We start from the raw sequence: 20,649 nt of genomic DNA, 5'->3' as shown, positions 1-20,649 counted from the left end.
GGCCATCTTAGACCTAACCAGGAGGGTTAGTTACCACGAAACAAAAGGGTCTCCTTCTAAGGTGGTTTCACCTGTAAGGCAAGTCCTTAGCCTGGTCCCGGAGGGCTTCATTAGAGTGGGGTTTGTGGTGGTTTTACTGGCTTGTTAAGAAGGCTTTTTCAAAGTCTTGTTTAATATGATGAATGGCAGGGAAAAATCATGTTAACACATTATAAACAATTCCAGAGCACAACTAATATCTCACACTGTACTTTATTTTTCTTCACAATATTAACTGGAAAGACAAGGAAAGTTTAAGGGGAATGTTGACTTTTTCCAACAACACAAAGTGCCATTATATTTAATTGTGGCCAAGTGGAGTCTTACTTTTCCTTAACTATGTAAAGTATGCTTACCATGTATTTGTGTGTGTAGCATTGCAAGATGTCAGCCACCCCTGAAATGTATCAATCTTAAACACAACCATGGAAGGTCAAAGTATGAAAATCTTGATAACAAAAGCTTTCCATACAAAAACACTTATTGTACATTTATTTTATTGAGAACAAAAATAACCCCAGTAACTCACAACAAAAGCAAATCTGGGTTGAAAACTTAAGAAGATATAATAAACACAACCACCAAAAGAAAGTTTTCCTCAAAGAACGTAATCTTCTATCACTCCTTCAAATGCTACCTTGGAGGGAAAAAACTTAATGAAACGAGCTATCTGGAGGGCCCACTACAGATTTTCCAAAAGGCTTAAGTGCATGGTGTTACTGAGGATCTACGCTGTAATCATATTTATTAACAGTCCAGGATTTTTCGATTAAGTTAGCCTTTCCACCTTCCACGAGTGCTTCAGCGCCGAGCGTGGTATGCAGAACAACCTTGTTACCGATAAGATGCTGGCTTTCAATTATTTTTCTGGTGTAGTCCAGACGAACTGGTGCAATACCGTTTATACTCCATGTGGTTTTCCTTGTGCCCAGGGAGATGTATATTTCATGGTTGTCCAAGGTCATGGTTGTCCAAAAACACGGAACAAAATGATTCATTGAGTAAAGGCTGAGGGACTTGTATTATCACTTAACCCAATTCAGTTTAAAATGGTTTCCTTTAATCTTACTTTATTAATTTCTTTTCTGTATTGTGCATAATAAGCATTTAGAAACAGATGTCCCTACCAACCAGAAGGTTGTCATTAAATATCCTGTTGGTTAAAATTGCAAATTTATTATTTAAATACCTGTGAGATGTATCCTGTCTGAAATGTATACACCACTGCACTGCCAAACTCCATTGTACTTTGGGCTGTGCTGGTCTCTGGAATCTAAATGTTTTACCACAGAATTTCAAATGTTTCTCATTTGACCCTCCTTAAAGTATCTCACATCCTACAAGTCTGGCTATTCTGAAAACCTCCACTCCTGATCCAAACTTGACAATGTTTTACTTACTTAAAAATTCTTCCTTCCTCCCACCCCTGCAACAAATGTCCTTTGTGCCATAATAATTAAAAAGAAAATCCCTGAAAGATCCAAACTGAGTAACAATAAAGATCTGATTGGAACCTTCATAAGCCTTGACAATGTAGAATTGTATTTTTTAAAAAGTGTGTAACCACATTTGTTTGGGCTGCAAAAGACACCACAGAATAAGATCAGAATAGAATTTCAACTGACTCCCTAATTTCCTTAGGATGGTTTATATTTCAAGCCCTTCCTGTTTTTCTCTGATAGAGTAGGTGTACATTACTAACCATAAGTGATAAGAAAGTATAAAAACAACCATTGCCTTAAAAGTACAATTGGAATTAGTTTAAGTTTCCATTTATAAATGATTCGTTTTTAGGATAAGTTTAACCATAAATGTAGACTATTTGCAATTTTGTTCATTCAATAGATTCTTGATGTGAAATCTAGACATGTGTTGGGATTGCCCTAATGACTGACATTTAATCTTAATTATTATAACTGCTATTGATTTATAATCACTCCCTAATTTTTCCCTCTGGGCCAGAACTAAGTCTTTAGATGGTAAGCAGTAAGTATTCACTAAAGAAATCCAAGGCATTTGTATCATAGAAAAGTGAGCTGCATCAATGTTGGTTTTTTGTTTGAACTAAATCAAGGTGCTTCCTTAATTCCAAACGTGGCTTTTATCCAAAACTGAAGACTACAAAAATTCTCAGCCCCTGAAAATCTTCTGGGATGACTGTTTTCTGTAGAACATGGCAGGTCCTGTTTTGGTCTCTCCTTTAGAGGACTTGCACAGCAAGGGTGTGGGAGGAAGGAGGGAGTTCTTAGATTCTCTTCTCCTTGGGGCTCTTTTTAGAAACCTGACCCAAATTCTCTTTAACTCTGACCCTGCCCAACATAGAGAGGCATGTGTACAGAGGACTTGCTTTTCATTCATCAAAAGGAGGAATTCAGGTGTGAATCCCTTCTCAGCACAAAATATGGATGGCTGTCTATCGCTCAATCGCAAAATAATGAAAAAAAGGAGGAAAAAAATGACTAGTTGAGGTTTTTATATACATTAATTGCTTCTAATAAGTTTTTAACAGTAAGAAAAATGCAACATTAACTACTCTTAAAGTGAGTGCAGCCACAATACTGTACAGTTCTAGAATCAAGCGGCCAGTCCATTAAAATCATGTAACAAAACCCCACAGTCAAAAAAAACCAGCCAAAAGTTAGCCCCCCTGTAACTTTTTTTATATATACATTTTTCAAATACTCTGTGACTCCCATTTGAACAACAACAACAACAACAACAAAAGACAAACAAGCTTTATATTAAAAATGTCCATGTTCTTCATTGTAACTTCTAAAGCAGCTTGGAGGATCTTGCCACTTGGAGTGTACTGCAAACCAACTCCATTAAAATGATCTTGGCAGGATAGCAGCACAGGATTTGATATTCCATATTCATCACTTTGACAATGTAAACCTTTTATAAAATAATATTTGCTTAAAAATTAGAATCATTCAAAGGTCTGATCATTTTGTTCCCTGAGGCCCGCCAGGGAGGTCTGGCTTCCTACCACAGGTTTCCTGCTTTTTTGGTGGAGCTAATTGCCACTGCATTTCAGGAAGGCCCTGAAGGACAGCCATGAAGAAGGCCCCTGCGGAAGGAGGGCAGAAGGGCTCTAGTTGGGTCTGTGCTGATTTCAGGCCACATAAAGCAACTTTCTAAAGGTCAAAACCACCACAGCCAGATTTTAATCTTCTGGTCATTTCCCATCTGGATTTTCAACTGAATGAACCTCATGGGTTTAACCAAACATGCATGTAATCCTAAGTAACATGAGTTAAATGCTGAATTGCCCAGGGACAAGTAAACCTTTAAGAAACAAGGTCAAAGGGACAACAGATATATCCATCACAATAAGCAATTCTGTTGACATGGAAATACACATAACTTGGTTAAAACAAAGCTCCTCAGTGGCCAATGAAATCCAAGGTTTCTCAGGTAGCTGAAATTCAGGGCTTATCTCACCTTCTCAGAAATGCTTTTGAAGAATCAAGAGACAAAAATCTCAAATGGAAAATGATCATATTTTTGCCAACAAATAGTGTAGAGGCTATTAACTAAATACATAACAAAAAAGACGCTGAGATGCATGTAGTTCTTTTAAAGCAGCTTTCAAAATATCAACCACAGCATTAAACATTGAATATAGTACATTCCAGAGTTAATACGGATAAATGGTATATAATGTGATAATGCCACAAAGTTATTCCACAAATGTCTCAAGGCTGATTCTAAACTTGCAAAAATACTTTCTAGTTTATTAGCTCAAGATTTCACTTCTTTTGCTACTTGTCTATAGTTTTCCACCATTCATTTATTTATTTGCTTTTACTTTTATTTTTTAATGCCCCAGGACATACAATCACCACATTCCACACCTGGCACTCTTTTTTTTTTTTTTTTTTTTTCTGTCAGGTTTTTGAATAAAACCAAACTACAATGACAAGATAATGTTTTACATGTAATCCCATAGCTACAGGTCAATCAATCCATGACACCTCATTTCAATGCTTCCTTCAGGGTTTATGACCCTCCCCAAAGTCATTACAGCCTTGCTGTAAGCCGCACAGGTGGCCAGCCGGCTACTTGCCAGTGCGCATGTGCGTGGCCATTTCAAAATGGCCGCGACCACATGTCCTTTCCCGTGTTTCCTTAACACGGTGGCTTCCTGGCCTTCCCAATGCCCCTCTGCGAGGAAAGGCACAGCACCTCTGCTCCTTCCCTCCACAATGGTACATGTCTTAAGAAGAGCCGTGGCTTCCAGGTTCCACGTGAGGCCGGGCCTCCCTGGAGGGCCCCGGGGAAGCCGGCCCAGGCCCTCTATTGCTCTTTCTTGGCGTGGAATTCTGAGCTCCGTCAGCTTCCAGACATTCAGAGACCACTCTGCTCTGTTTAAAGCCCTGGGGGAGGGCAGCGAGTGCCCAGGCCAGTTTCCAGGACCTGTGAGCTGGGACACAGGCAGGTTCTGCAGACCTGGGTCTCTGACAGCAGGCACTTATGGCGGCCCGATGCTCTGGGTAACTGTAGCCTTTCTGATGTCCAAGAAGTCACCGAAATGCTCCCTTCCTCAAGTTCCCCAGGATTGTTTCCTACTCAGACAGAGCCAGTATTGAGGGGAGGAGACAGGGGAGTGTTGGCATATCCAAAATATATATGATTATATACAACCAGGGCTTAAGGTACTGGATGATACTGTATAAATTGCTAAAATGCTTTCCGGCACAATTGGTAGCTTAAAAAAATACTTTTCCTATGGTTTAAGGGCATTTTTCCCATCTCTGTCCTTCCGCGTGGAAATCCTGGAGGGTACCGCATCCATTTGAAATTCCCAACTTTTTTCCTCCAACTAAGTATGTACCACATGAGTTATATGCAGAGAGTCTGTTCTTCAGGCCCAGAAAGAATGGGCTTCCCCCAGCACCCTCCCTTTATTAACATCACAGCCCCAGGGCAAGGAAATCCAGTAAAATGAACACCTTCTCCCCGCCTTCCCCTACAGTCAGGTCTTTGTCCCTGTGTTTGCTCTTCAGATGCCGAGCTAGTCCAGCCAACAACATGGAAAACAAATCTGTATTTATCCACACAGGACACCCAGGCGGAGCCACCCAAAGTGGTGCTTGGCAATTCGTGGTAGGGCTTCCAAAGACAGGAGTTTCGATGGGACTGTCTTAAATAAATATATCTTTTTTCTTAATAATGTAAAAAATAAATGATATTTCCCTTTGGCAGTAAGTAGCTGATTCGACATTTTGTCTGGAAGCTGTTTTGTGTGTGTATGTGTATGTGTTGGTTTTTGTTTTATTTTTTAAAGAGAGCACAGCTTCATTCATGGTACGTCACTAACAATGCATATTATTTCTACTGCTTTAGTGAACCTTTTGCATATCGGTCTGTGGCAGGCCTGTTGACTTCACTTGTGGCCCAGGTAGGCACCCAGGGTGATGCAAGCTCCCACCAGGGCCAGGCTGAGCAGGGTCTTCAGAGACAGCCAGGAGAAGTCAAACAGAGGCCGCATGCTGGGGCCATACAATTCCACAAAGGCGTCCTGCAGTGGGGGAGAGAAGAGAAGAAAAAGAGTGTTAGAGAGAGGGCACAGAGGGGCACCCCACAGCCTGCCAGGCTCCCGCCAGAGCAGCCTGGGCACCTTCAGAAGGGCAAGAAGCGAAAAGGAAAATGCTCTTTCAAGGGCATGATTCAGAAACCACTTCTTTCATTCATTCACAAGAAATATTTATTGAGAACCCATTTACTTGCTAGGCACCTTAGAGATACCACAGCACATAAAATAGACTAAAAGTTCCTGCCTTTTATCTAGTGGAGCACTACAGGCAGCAAACAAAATAAATATTTAGCGTATTAGAGAGTGATAAGTGCTGAGAAGAAAAAACAGCAAAGGCAGTAAGAAAATACTGGAGGTTTTGCGGTTTTAGCTAGCAGAACAAAGTGCAGCAATGATGGTGACTATCACGCCTCTCTTGAGTGCTCACTGTACTCCAGGCACTGTACCAAAGGCCTCACACACATTATTTTACTGACCTTTCCTACCAATCATAAGAAGTCATTTTATTCCTGTTCTGAACATGAAAAAAGACTCAGAGAGGTTAAGGGACTTGCCTAGTAAATGGCAGAGCCAGCTTTGGACTCAGATCCAAACCAGCCCCTTCACATTGATGATGCCCTGGTGTGGCTAAAGACAGCTCTGTGAGTGTGTAGCCGGGAGGGTGCTAGTTGGTGGACCAAGAAGGGCCAGCTCCCTGGCCTCTGAGGTCGAGAGGACCAAAAGGCAACTGTTGTTGGGTTTCTTTCGGGGGTGGCAACATTGCAAGCCCACCACTCTGCATTTAACTCAAGCTGTGGAATGCACAGCACAGGCCCTGTGAGGTGTCCCTGGACTCACAGGTCCCCGAGGGAACACAAGGGCTTAGGTTTTCAGTTCCTGTCACTGCATCTGAAGTCGGGGATGTGGGGTCTTGCAGCAAAGTTCAACCTCTGGATTGTATTCTAGCGCACAAATCATTGAAGGCTGATTTTCTAGATTTGGGACAGTTAACGCTTCACATTTGGGCCTAATGAGTATTTGGATAAACTCCCTGCATGAATATTTGAATACATAAATCAGTAAATGGATTCTATTCACTTGCTTTGATTCATTCAGGTATGAAGAGGAAGACAAGGCATAGTTCCAGATTATTCTCTACAACTCTGAATCAAAACTCATGATTTTATTACAGGAAACAGTAACAAACCGCGACTCTGAGCACTGCTGTGAGGACGAGGCTCTCACAACCTTCAGAGTGACTTCTGTGTACCTGGGACAGTTTTGGTGCAGATGGCAAGATAGCTGTGCATAGTCTTGGTATTATGTAGGTAGCTTACCAAATGCTCAATGATTGATTACAGTTTTCTGAATTCAATCATTGGTTTGAATTTTGTCTTTGACCTAACACTTCAGATGCTTGTTAATCTGTTTGTTTGAAATTATTCCTTCTTTTTATAGCACTTTCTTGGAATCCTGGAGAAGTCTTAAAGTGAGGGTTTAAGGCATTGTTAAGGGAACTTCCCACATTATTAAATATAGATTTATACAGTTATTTTTCCTATGCATAGTAGTGTATCATATATATGTCATACTTTATTTAACCAATTCCTTAATTTAGGGTGTTAAAAATATCACAGTTATAAACAGTATCATGAGGTGTCTTTGTACATACATTCTTATCGATTTGTTCAGTTGTTTTCTTGAAATAAATTCCTAGAAGTGAACTCAGTCATCAAAATTGCTTTTGGTAATGATAAAAGACCTGCTTGAGTCATCCTCACTCTCAGCTGGTCTGCCCTGTGACCAATGGCACTGTTTATAAAAGGCAGGCAGGAGGTTAGATGGTCTACACTGGGGAGGGGGAATCTGGCCCCCCCCACAGGACATTTGGAAACATCTTTGGTAGTCATGATGTGGGGGGAGGGTCCTACTGGCATCTATCAGCCTCCAACACAAAGAATTATCCAGCCCCCAAATGCCAACGGGGCAGAGGCTGAGAAACCCTAGTTTAAAAGCTACTCTGTGACCCAGGATGACCGAAGAACAAGTGATGCTCCTTGTGTGTCACGAAGACTGGTCAGATTAGCACTGATTGATTAGCTCAGAGAAGTAACTTTGGGCCCACAAGCGGGTACTTTGTGTCTTTAGAGGTACCAGATTAACCAAGGTCCTCAGAGGTACCAAGGTTAACTTTTAGCAGGAGGAGATGTCAGGGCTTTCTTCTTTTTTAATATCTATTAACATTTTTTAAATTTGAGTTTCAGGAAAGCGAGGTTGTGGACATGAATGAAGTCTGTGTTCACTGCTCTTAGACCAAGCTGAAGTGCAGTCACGATTGTCCAGAAACACCTGCAGGGCTTCTTCCCACATGGGGGAAACTCTTTCCTCTAAACACAGCCTGTGGGGCGGGGTCCCACGGACACAGTCCCAAATGTCGAGCAGTACCCCCTTCCGTACTTATCTCTCTGAGGGACAGGCAGGCCAGACCCCCCATCAGCCCACCCAAAGGACACCCTGAATTCTTCAGAGCACTGGGTTGTCTGTAATTTAGCTGGACGTTGAGAGGGTCGGGACTGGGCCTTGAGTTCCCAGTCACCAACAGAGTTTTCTGTGGTAAAATCTAGAATGGATGAAGCTCCTGGCCCATTCTGCACCTGGACCATCCGGGAAATTGCAGGAGTCAGGACGAACTCCAGTTGGTTATTTCCTCCCAGTTCCCCGGGCCCACAGGATTGGGGACAGAAGAAAGGCCTTCCCAAATATCCTACCCCTCACTCAAGGAACGGTGCCTCTAACGGGCCTAACAGGACATCTCTGATGTGCTTTCTAAAGAAAAACGTCATTTCCAGAGTGAGATGACTTGAATTAGCATCTCTCGATCCAGAGCGTGAGCCCGAGGTGGGGTAGCCGTCAGTCCCAGGGGTCTGGGGAGGGCGCAGGACTTGGAGAATTCTGGGTGAAGCCAGGCTCTGACATTTTACTAATTTACAACCTTAAGCATACAGGTACTATCCAACCCTGAGCCTCATTTACTTCACCCAGCGCCATAAAATCGGTTGTTGGGAAGATTAGCGTAGGTCACTCAAGCCATTTGTAAATCTGATACAGAATGTGGCCTAGTGGGAACACGGAGGCCTCGCTCTCAAGTCTGCAGAGCTGCTCAATCCCCTTCCCCTCCAGGGGCCCCACCCAGCCTGATATTTCACAGAAGCGATTTCCTAGTTCCCTCTAGGCTTTTGGTTATGAAGATGGTCAGCACTTTCCACAGAAATTATGAATTAAAATGTACATGATAGTGTTCTGGTTAAGGATGGGAAGTGACACCACGATGCCCATCCACACATGGACTAAATCATCAGTCAGGTTGTAGGACTGGGGTGAATCTCGAGATAGAATCTGGCCCCTACACTTTGCCCTTCTGTGATTCCAAAGTGCAAAGGAGACTCCTTGGCTTCAGGACAGAAAGTCCAAAAAGCCATGTTCAGAGAATCTTCTCGCTTTTTGAAACATCCTGATTAGGGAGATTTTCAAAGTCTGCTTGGACAGTCTGTCATTATTTGTTTAAGTCTGAAAGCTGTTTTAAATAAAGGCATGCTCATTTTATGTATTAAAGGCAACCGAGAGGGAGAAAGAAAACTTGGGTCGTCACATGTGATGGGACAAAATCCCAGTCAATATATTTAGGAGGCTTCACATCCCTGCTCATGTCAGGGCCAGCAAGGGCTTACCCGAGTCTGTAACCGGTGGGCTTCTGGTACCCTCTGTGGGCCCCTCACTTTGGGGAGGTGGCCAGCAGGGCCCCAACACTGGCTGCCCTATTCCCCAGCAGTCTCTCCACAGACTTCACATTCAGAGGCCACAGAGGCTCTGAGTCCCACCCAGGACTGGATGGCCAAATTCCCAGCCCCAGCTTTCCCTCTGTGGCAGGGCTGGAAGCAAGCCAGGAAGGGGTGGGCAGAACCAATCTGCATCCGGACTCCCAAACAGCAGAAATGTCCTCACCCTGCCTTCCCCGCTGCCAGGATGTGGGACCATTCTTACAGGCACCCGCCTCGCCCCCTTGGAGGCAGGGAGACCTCCAAAATTCTCTTTTCCCCCTTTAGAACCCTTCAAGAAGTTGCATTTAAGCCTGATTCTAAATAAAATGAGATCAGAAAAACAAACCAGTTAGATGGTCAAAAACAGAATTGGAGATCAATACTGAGTGCTGAAAAGGATGAGGTGGGATGGGGCTGGGTGCTCACACCCAGGCAGAGGGGAGTGTGGAGACCTTGGGCATCGGGGAATACATATCCAAAGGCTTAAACATATGTCCTTTGGCTGGTAATTCTACTAATTATTTATTCTGAATGCATAGGCTTATCATAATAGCATAAACCTAGAAATAACTGAAATGTCTGAAAATATGATTGACTAAGGGACTTATAGCACATTCATCCCAAGGAATGTTGTTTATCCACTGAAAGTCTTACCCTATATTCATTTATCAGCAAGGAAAGTTGTTCCTAACATCGTATTAAGTGAGGCAGGACAAAACACTAAGCAAAACAATTTCGTTTTTGTAAATACTTAATATATAAATGTTGTATACTTTATACATATATATATATATATATATATGCAGGTGTATACACATGGAAAAACAGAATGTAAGAAAAGACACCAAGATGTTTCCAGTGACCCCAGCGGACCCAGGCCTAGATGGGTTGTCAGGAGCTCTGCCCTGCTAAACCAGTATCTGCAAGAAGAGCTTCAGGCCCCTGATTTCAACCAGCGAAATTTAATATGGCTCTGCCTGCTACAGATAAGTAAGAAATTCAGCTACGACCGACAGTCTTCCAGCTGCCTGTGCACACAGGCCTTATATCATCAGTGCGGGAACCTAAGGGGGAAAAGCCACCCCTGCCTTCAAAGAGCGTACCAGCCACACAGAGGCAGGCCTGCACCAGACTGAGTCTGGGCATCATTTGAGGGTCCCGTCAGCCATAAAGAGACAGTGAAAAGAAGACCAGACGAGGCCAACGGGAACGCCAACACTGCTGCCAGACTCTGCCATATTTTATGTTTTTCATGGCTTGTAGTTTTGTCTCCTTGGGATCTCCTCTCTCCTGACAATCTTAGGGTTAGGGAAGAAAAAGACAAGAAAAAGTGAATCCAAGTAACAGAAAACTTTGAGCTGGAAGAACCTTATCGTTTGTGCTGCTTTCCTGCCTTGGGGTAATGATGCCTAATAAGGAGCAGATCTGTGGTGAACGGGGAGGGTGGACCCTGGGCTTCGCTCGCTCTTGAGCTGCCTGGGTTAGGACGCTGGCCAGTCCCTAGTTCTGGTCTCCTGTGGGAGCCTCCTCCCCCTCTGTCACTTGCTCTCTCCCTCTCTAACTTCTTCTCTTTCCCAACCTTCATTCCATCCCACAGCCAGCCTCATCTGGGTTTCCAAGAGTTTCTGGAAAGTCACCCAACCACGCAGACGGGTGCTGCTCTAAATTTACAGCCTCCAGACTCACTGAGTTCTAGAACTCACTTCACCTTTCCTACCCTTGGTCAGATCTTTTCTCTGGTCCCTTTGATGACTGTCCTGAACAACCACCACTTTTCGCCTGTGTCTTACCTTGGTGGCAGCTTGAAGCCACCCATTTCTTCTTTGAGAAAATTGGGCCACTGGGCAAGAATTATTACAGCTTCCTCTGCTGGCCCACCCACGAACTTCCATCCCTACCTGTCCTTCCCTGCTCCTCTCCACCCTGCATCCTGATTCTACCACTTCTCTTTGCTTCTGGAAACTTCCTTTAGCAACTGTCCTTGCTCTTTTTGCTTCTGGAACCTTCCTCTAGCAATTGTCCCTGCTCTCAACCACAGCTTCAACCTCATTCTTCCGTCTGCCTCAGATTTCCTCCAAATGTCTGTGCTGGTGAGTGTTCTGACCTAACCTTCAGCTTCTCACTCTTCCCCTCCTGGACAAGCTTCTGACCATGCTCATCAGCTCACATCCCATGCACGCAGCCTGGCTTCTTTTTCTATTGTGCCTCTGAACCCACCCCCACAGAGACCACCAGTAGCCCCTATGTGCCTAAATTCACCAGATGCTCTCCAGATTGTGTCTGACTAGGTACCAGGATGCCCCGGACACCAAGACCAGGGAGAGTCTCCTGACTCTGCCTCCTCCGGCTGCCTCCTGCCTCCTGAAGGATTTCTGCTGTGTCCCCTTCGAGGGCACCTCCTCCTCTGCCTATCCTCATATGTACTCGATGCCCCCCCATCCCTCGGCTTCTGTCAGGATCATCTTTTCTCTCTTTGGCCAACCTCTTTTCCTCTCCTAGTCACCAATATCCCTGTGATGAGGTCTCTAAAATCTTTATATCCAGTCCCCTTTCTCCTCTAAGTGCTAGATTCCTATTCCACTTATTTTCTAAGATGTCCCCAGGGAATTATGACCAACCTGCCCCAGACTGGAGCTGTCATCACTCTATGCACCAAGCCTGCCTCTCTTCCTGCCTTCCTTGTGCCCATGCTACTAAGCAAACCTACACCCTGCAACTCTCCTAGAGGTTTTCCTCTTCCTCATCCCCCACATTCATTCATCAGCCAATCCCATTTTGTCAGGTCGGGTTCCCCCCAGAAGCTGACCCTTAAAGAGTTGAGTGCAGGCAGTGTAATGGGGAGATGATGCCAGAAACTACATGGAATGGGTCAGAGAGAAAAGAGTCACACGGGAATTGCCTTATCATGCAAGTTATTCTTACTGGCGAGTGGATTTTATCCTGCTGGGGAAACCTGAGGGCCAGCGTAGAACATGCACCTCTTATTGTCCCATTGAGGGCCTAGGGAGCTGGGGTATAACCTCCAGCCAATGAATGGCAGGAGCTAGGTTATAAAGACCATTCATTGGCTGGAGGTTGCTCTGATGGAGGCTCCATACCCAGCCCTTCCAGCAGGTGACACACACACAGGTGGAGTGGGCTCTAAGGGTCAGAGGAAGCCCTTAGGGAAAGAGATGCAGATGTTTTAGCTCCTGTAGCTCTGGAGGAGAAGCTAGTGAGCACTGAAGTAAGGGTGAGGGGACAAGACCCAATTTTGCCACCTAAACATTTCTCTCTCCTGATTATTTTCTCTCTTGAGGATTTCCAACTTCATCTCTCTCTCTGCTCTTAAATCTCTTCTTTGTGTTACAGCTAGAGTGATCTTTTCAGAGTCAAATCTCTGTTGCAAGCTTAAGTCCAAAGCTTCCCAGTGCTCTGGCCCCAACCTAGTTCTGCTCAGCATCTGTCACTTTAAGTCAACTCTGGTTCCTTCTGAGACCCATGCAATCATTTTCTGCAGGCAACTTTCTCCAAACCCCCAGGATGGGTTTAATAATCCTCGGTTGTTCCCTGTTCACGGTAGAAGATCATCTGTTTACATGCCTGTCTTTCCCATGCAAGTCTTAGCACCTGGAGGTGCAGGACCATGTTTTATTTATCTTCAGATCCCTGGAGCATGTGTCTGTCATATATTAAACGCTGAGCAAATGTTTGCAGAACCGAAATAAACTGATTTCTTTTACTACATAGCAGGTTTTTCAAACATATTCTAATAGGTGATATATTTTTAAAGGGAAGTATTTAGAGGCCAAATAAATGAGTAGCCTAAACAAAATTCAATGTCTTTTTTTTTTTTTTTTTGGCAGTAGCCCCTGGTGTCTCTGATCCAGACACTTACCTGGAGCCAGAACACTAGGGCACTCTTTTCTCTCTGACCCATTCCAGGTAGTGCCCTCACCAGCCTGGGACCTGCCTGCTCAGCGTCCATGCCATACTGCTTACAAAATACTGTGTGTGTCATCTTGCTCATAGATGCTGTACTTCTCCAGGAGAAGGTGAGCTAAGCAGCAGGCTCCAAACTCACTTGGCCACTCGGGCCTCAGTCAGGTAGGCTCCTGCTGTGTTATGAATGTTACAAAGCCACCTCTTGACAAATGCCACCTGGAGGTAAAAGAACAATAATCTGGGGCATTTGGCAACAGGGGCAGTGTTGGTGCTGCTTGTACAGGGCAGGCGAGATGACCAAAGGTCAAATGTTGTTTCTGGACATGTATGCAAACGTGGGTCCTGGGCCTGGACACGGCTGGGGCCCCATAGTCTGCAGACATGCGGCTGGCTGGAGAGGGAGAAGGGAAGGAAGGCGGTGAAGGAGGAAGGGAGAGAGACAGACACACACTAGCAGGGACGAGAGCTGTCCATGAGGCTAAGGAAGCCGCGACTCTCCTGTCACCAGGCTCGGCAGGAGCAGAAGGGAAACAGCAAGCCGGCTGCTGGGAGTGGTGGCCAGCGCAGCACACGCGAGGAAGTGAGGCCTTTTTTCTACCTGAATAAAGCAGCTGCTGAGGAAGTGACTCCATTTCCCCCTTATCATTGGCTCAGCAGGATTTCCTCCGCAGCCACAGGGTGCTGAGTGAGTCCAGAGGGCGCGTCTGCGGAGCAGAGGGCTCTGGCAGTGCTGCGGGCTTCTGTCCCCTGCGACTCCTCCCTCACCCTCCCTTTATTCCCAAAATATTAATTCCGGGTTTGAGGGAAAAGGAAAAAGAAAAAAAAATAATGCCCCTCGAGCATAGAACCGAAGGACACACAGCTGCCTGGCCTGGAGATTGTGAAGAGCCACACAGGAGCATGAGAAGAGCAAGGAACCGGCTCTCCAGCACCCTAAAGCCACCTTCAGTGAATGGGGGTTGTTCCCCGAGGAACTTCAGACGGGGAAGGGGCTGGATGGATCGCCAGCCAACAGCATACACTGAAACCTGATCTAAGCGTTATTTGGTTGTAACTAGAAACCTGCTAGAAAAATGGCATGAGATGAAAAACCCAAACAAAACCCAAACAAAACTAGCCTGCCTACCAGAGTTGGTCCAGGGAAGTTTTGGCATTTTGTTATGCAAATTTAGCTAAGGATGCAAATTAGGCAGAGGCTCTCAGGAGCTTGGGAGGCTGAAAAATGAGAAGCCCCAATAGCTGCTTCCTTTCTGAGCTGGGCACAGTTTGAACATACTTTGCAAAAGTGTTTGATGCCCCGGGAACCTGCAGCCACAGAGCCAGGTCAAAGGATCCCTGGCCATGTCCACTGACTAGCGGAGACTTGAGCGGAGAGCCGGCCATTACTCAGGGTTGGTATGCAGAGGATTCCTTAGCCTGGGGTTGGAGCAGGAGGTGCTCTCTGGAGGTAAGCACAGAGCCAAATTCCCCTGCTGCTAGCTATGCAAATACTGCAGGGAGAGGCCACCTGTAGGATCAGGTCCCTCCAGTGAGGAAGTGTGAACGGCCAGTATTTTGAAATGGGCAAAGAAATGCATTTATAGCAAAATGTGCTAGAAATGTAACTATTATTCATTTGCTATTCAATTCATCAAGTTCATGTAATAAACTATCAAGAAGGACTAAAGACTATATCCATACTAGATCCGAAATCTCATCTTCAGCTCACTTTTCATTCAGTAATCAAGGGCATTTTTGTAAGGCGCTGGGGAGTCTTTAAGCTAACAGGACACAGGCCCTACCCGACAGTAATTGCTTGCTAATGCTCTAATCCCTTTGTAGGAGCTGAATGGTCATGAGTTTTCTCAGTACTGGGTTCAAAGCACTCTGCAAGGGTAAGCATGTATTGCCTGCAGCGCCTTGGCCAGCAGAGGAGACTGATGGTGCTGTCCTTACAGGACACCTGGAGGCCCCAGGCCAGGTGCTATTCTCAGGAATGCACACAGGCCTCAGTAATGGCCTTCCAGTGTCTTGGCTTTAAAACAAAGTTTCTTCGTTTTTCTTCCTTACTTTCCTCATTCCACTTCCTTCTTTTGGCTAGACTCACAGTGTTTTTCAACTTTTTTTTTTTTTAATCTCACGGCACACTTGAACCACGGCACACTTAAATTATGTTGATCAGAAACAAGAGTTAAAAAAAGAATACACTTACTATCCTTTGAACTTCTTTCAAAAGTAATTAATGATCTTTAAAAATTTCATGGCAAACCTAAGATCCTCTCATGGCACACCACTGTGCCGCGGCACCCTGGTTGAAAATCACTGGGCTAGAGCCTGTGCCGGCCCTGCATTTCTGGGTGCTCAGCCCATTCTTGTTTTGGGCTTATGCTGTGTTACTGTTTGGGGGGGAAATACTATGTTATCAGTTCATGATATTATGTTGGGGATGAAAGTATGTCGGGCAAAAAAAATCTTACTTATTACAACTCAGAGGGACTCCAGCTAGCAAACATAAGCGGCACAACCTGGCATTAATGATTGTACCCTTAATGATCCCCCAACAATAAACAAAAATATTAAAAATAAGGTATTACAACTCAACAATGAAAAGCCAGCTAGGCCAATTAAAAAATTGGTAAAGGGGGCGGTGCCTGTGGCTCAAAAGGGTAGGGTGTTGGCCCCATATGCCAGAGGTGGCGGGTTCAAACCCAGCCCGGGTCAAAAACTGCAAAAGAAAAAAAAATTGGTAAAGGATTTGAATAGACATTTTTTTTTTTTTTTTTTTTTTTTGAGACAGAGCCTCAAGCTGTCCCCCTGGGTAGAGTGCCGTGGCACTACAGCTCACAGCAACCTCCAACTCCTGGGCTCAAGCGAGTCTCCCGCCTCCGCCTCCCAAGTAGCTGGGACCACAGGCGCCCGCCACAACGCCCGGCTATTTTTTGGTTGCAGCCATCATTGTTGTTTGGCGGGTCCGGGCTGGGGATTCGAACCCGCCACCTTAGGTGTACGTGGCTGGCGCCTTAGCCGGTTGAGCTATAGGCGCCGAGCCGACATTTTTACCAAAAAAGATACAATATACAAATGGCCAGAAGTGCATGAAAAGATGCTCCACGTCATTAGTCCTTAGGGAAATGCAAATGGAAACCATGATGAGATATCCCGTCACACCCAGTAGTTTGACTATCACTTAAACTGGACAGTGACAAGTATTGGCAAGGAGGTAGAGAGATTGGAACCCTCACATCTTGGTGGTAGGAGTGTAAAATAGAACAGTTACAGTGGAAATAAGTTTGGTGGGTCCTCAAAAAGTTAAACAGAGTTAACATGTGACCCAGCAATCTAAATATAGTTGGGTATATATACTCCCAAAGTAATTAAAAATGTATGTTTACACAGAACTTGTACACAAATATCCACATCAGCATTGTTCTTAATAGCCAAAAGTGTAAATGACCCCATGTCCATTAACTGCAGAACAGAGTGTGGTCTGTGGGGTAGGGAAGGGTTTGGGCTTCCTCACCCACGGGAAGGCGCCTTTCACTTCTAGAGAACCGTAATGGGGTGCAGTGAAGCCATGCTGCCTGGCATGTTGCGACTTCTGTTCTCCTGGGTATAAAGGTGCACAGGACCTTTCTCCTGCGCGGACTGTGGATCACAGATGGTAATGTGTAACTTAGCTCCCTGGCCGCCGGGAGCTGGGGTGGACCTTTTACTAACATAGCTTCTCGGCCACCCGGGAGCTGAATGAATCATGTTACACCGCCCTCCATGCCTGAGCTTCTCTCCTGTCTGGCTGAGTTAGAACACTGGCATTACACCGTCTATCCGTACAATGGGATGTCACTCAGTCCTAAAAAGGAATGAAGCACAGACATGTGCCACAATGTGACCCTCAGAAACACAGTGCTAAGCAAGAGAAGCCAGGTGCAAAAGGCCACCACTGCAGACCACTCTCTAATATAAAACGCCCGAAGCAGGCAGGGCCACAGAGAGGGAAAGCAGGTTAGGGGCTGGCGGGGACGGGTGAGGTGAGAACAGGGAGTCTCTGCTAATGGCTCCAGGGCTTCTTTCTGGAGTGATGAGAGAATGCTGGAATTAGATGATGGTGATAGTTATACAGCCTTATGAATATACAAAAAAACCAATGAATGGATCATTTCGAATGGGCTTTTATGGTGTGTGAACTATGTATCTCAATTAAAAAAAATGTAACTGTGTTCTTTACCCTACCTGAAGAGGGACCATTTTCATACTATATGGAGTTTGATAGAAGTTCTAGTTTGTTCTGTAACCCCTACTCACAAATACACAGGGAATGGGGAATGGGACTCCTTAGAAACTATGCACCACTGTCATCCTCAAAAAAAAAAAAAAAAAAAAAGTATGAGGTGGCACGGCTGGTGTCCTATCCAAGAGGCCAGCTGAGCAGTGAGCCCCAGGCCAGGCACTTCCTGCTCCTGAGACAAGCAGCTCCCCTGACCGCTCAGACTGTGATTTTCCTCACGTGAAAATGCTGCAGTAGCTAATCGCCAATGGTTCTCTCTCTGCTCCACTATCTGGGCTGATATACTCATCTTATTCTCCCCCCTTCCTTGGGCATCCTTTAGGACGTGATTTGGGAGATGCTGATGTATGTCAAAGACTGTGTCACTGTGTATTGCTGATGGCGGATCTCCCCGCTGTCTCTGCTACACGACGCCTTTACATCCCCCTTCTCTCGCCCTCCTCGGCATACTGCCCAAGCTGCTGTGGCCTCTCCTGTGCCTCTGTGCTTGAATCTGTTTGCTTTTGTGAGCATAATTCAAGTTATTTGTCCCACAGCCCCCACCCCTTCTATTTCCACAGAGCCCTCTGCCTCTCAGGCCAATTTTAATTAGATCTGGTGACATCAGCGTTCCTCAGAATGGGGAGCAGGTGGGAAGCTTTGCTCATCCTCAGTGCCAGTCAGGACTCACCATTGCTCAGCATGGGCTGGGGACCCCCTGGGCCATGTATAGAGTAGACTCACCAGCCGTTCTTGGGCTCTACAGCCATAGGTGTGGCTCTGTCCCCAAACTTCACCATTGCCCACACCTGTCCCCATGTATGCACGAGCATGAACAGAGTCTCTGTGTGCTCCTGGGGGCCTGGAAGTGGGTGACTATATCCACCTGTATGTAGGTCATTGTTTGGACCAAGGTCACAGTGGCCTGCTAGTTGCCATGTGACTTGGGAATGCAGGGTGAGACCCAGGCTGCCTACCTCTATCTCTGCCACTGCAAGAGTTAATTCATAAAAATATGCCAAAAATGGGAACTGAAAGCAGATGCTTGTTAAGTTCTGCAGCTTGGCCTAATCACTGTCATCAGGACATGGCTGCTAGGGTTGGTGGGGAGAGGCAGTCCTTCATTTATTAAACGTGGAGGGCCGGAGTTGGGGGCCAAATGTTTGGTTCTCACTTGTTTAAATCAGTAAGTGTTGACTGAGGCTGGCGGGAGGGGAGAGGACAAAGAACCTGCATTTCCTAATAGAAACTTGCTGAAAGTGGCTCAGACCTGGAGGGGGGATGTGTCGGAGTAAAAGAGCAAAGGAGACTGGGTTGGGACAGGCATTCTTGGGAAGTGGCAGTGCCAGCGTCCAGCCAGGCATCACCTGACTCGTGCTTTTCAGGACTGGTTAAGGAATCAGCCTGGTGTCTTTTCTGGAGGCTACACACTGCCCTGGCTATAGGGCTCTTGCATGAGTGGCCTACCACAAGCTTAGACATCTGTCCAGGACCAGATCTGCCCCCAGACAGTGCCGGTCCTGTTCTCCGTCTAGGACAGGTGAGTCACAAACTGTGGAGTCCTCACAGCCTGCTAATGTCCCCCCTCAGAAACACCCCAACATCTAAAACTCTTACCCTCTCCTAGTTCCCCAATTCTGCAGCCCAGTGAGTCACTCTGTGATGGCCAAATGACCACAGGATCCTCTGAGCAGCCCATGGGGGAAGCTTCTTACCCACACCATCAATCCCCCATCGCTAAGAGAAGAATGATTATCCCCTCCGTGCTCTGGGGCCCGTGGGGCTGGAGGATGGGGTGTGCTCTCTCATGGTGCTCCGTGTGGGTGCGCTAGGAAAATCTGCTTTCATTTTGTAGTCTATGATTTAGTTCTGTTCACCTGGAAAGACTCAACATGAATAAAACCAGATGCATTTCAAGGAACACTGCCTGGCTCTTTGACAATCCTCTTCCTTCCTCATCAGACTGTCTTCCTGTGCCCGGGGAGGACAGCAGACCTCTCTATCACCGGGAAAATGCACAGTCTCTGTCAACGGCAACAGCTGTTAGTACTGAGACCTGCAGACGCTGGGTAAGGGCGGTGCTGTGTTCTTGATTCAGGCTCGTTAACACATGGGAGAGGTCTGGCATGGCCTCTTGTCTGAATAGGTGTTCCCTGTGAAGGACCCCTGAGTGCCCACTCTGTGCCAAAATGATCCAGCTGTACATATGGGAGGAGAGAGAGACAGAGTGAGAGACAGAGAGACAGACAGTGAGAGAGGAACAGGGGACTGGTTAGAAATCAGCCTGGTGTCTTTTCTGGAGGCTACACACTGCACTGGCTATAGGGCTCCTGCAGGAGTGGCTGACCACAAGCTTAGACACTTGGGCTGCTCATAAAAGAGACAATGAGGGAGACAGAGAAAGAGCCTGGGAGACACAGAGACACAGAAAGACACAAAAATGAGAGATGCTGAAAGCAGCCATGGCCGAGCTTCAGAGGAGCAGGGGGAATGAAAAGTCTTCCATCAGCAGGACCTCCGGGGGGACAGCTGACAGCTGGCTGACCTGACACAAGGACACTCTGTTGCAGTGAAGTGAGACTGCTGGGGGTACAAGCAAGGTCGGAAAACCACACGTGCCCGCTGTCCGCGGCCTGTCAGCATTGCCGGCAGAGGGCACTTAAAATGAGAAAGTCGTGCCCTGGGGACCTCGACTTCCAAGGCAACCGTCACTTCCCGTCAAACGCTCAGTGTGGGTCAGACACATTTGCAGCTCGCAGCACTGAGCCAGTGGGACCCCGCCTGCAGAGGGTACTCAAGTATTTGCTGGCTGGATCTGAGATGGTGAACCACACCGCTGGGCCTTCACTGATTCCTCCCCAGGCAGAAAGGCAGGGCCAGAATTCAGTCCTGTAGTCAGTGCGCATGCCTATGTGTGTAGTCTTAGGGAACCTGCCCTGTCTGAAACCTTGGAGGTGTCAGCTCAAGTCAAATTCAATGGTGCAAACATTTAATGAACACTTGCTTTGTTCATGGAGTGGTGCTGGGTGTTGTCAGGAAAGCCAGACAACGCTGGCTGTGGATGACAATGGGCTCCTTAAGGCAGGGACAAGGTTATACTCATTACC

The 20,649-nt window shown here is 46.1% G+C and overlaps 1 protein-coding gene and 1 long non-coding RNA gene across 2 annotated transcripts in view; one reads left to right on the top strand and one right to left on the bottom strand.

The window, feature by feature from the left end:
- Window positions 1-236: 236 nt before the first annotated feature.
- The window catches only part of BCL2 (BCL2, apoptosis regulator), a 185,026-nt gene continuing 164,613 nt past the window's right edge, over window positions 237-20,649 (bottom strand). The window contains exon 3 of the mRNA XM_003788416.3: window positions 237-5,563. Within this exon, the coding sequence (XP_003788464.1) occupies window positions 5,429-5,563 (135 nt within the window). The 3' untranslated portion in view covers window positions 237-5,428. The remainder of the gene's footprint in view (window positions 5,564-20,649) is intronic.
- LOC111724834 lies at window positions 14,596-18,964 on the top strand. The gene is made up of 3 exons (XR_002773048.1): window positions 14,596-14,694; window positions 15,121-15,173; window positions 18,928-18,964. It is a non-coding gene; the product is annotated as an uncharacterized LOC111724834 (long non-coding RNA).

The sequence above is a fragment of the Otolemur garnettii genome, unplaced genomic scaffold, assembly GCF_000181295.1.
Source record: "Otolemur garnettii isolate 467f Iridium unplaced genomic scaffold, OtoGar3 scaffold00027, whole genome shotgun sequence".
NCBI lineage: Eukaryota > Metazoa > Chordata > Mammalia > Primates > Galagidae > Otolemur > Otolemur garnettii.
Note: the sequence above shows the minus strand (reverse complement) of the source record. Positions and strands in the feature narration are given on the sequence as shown.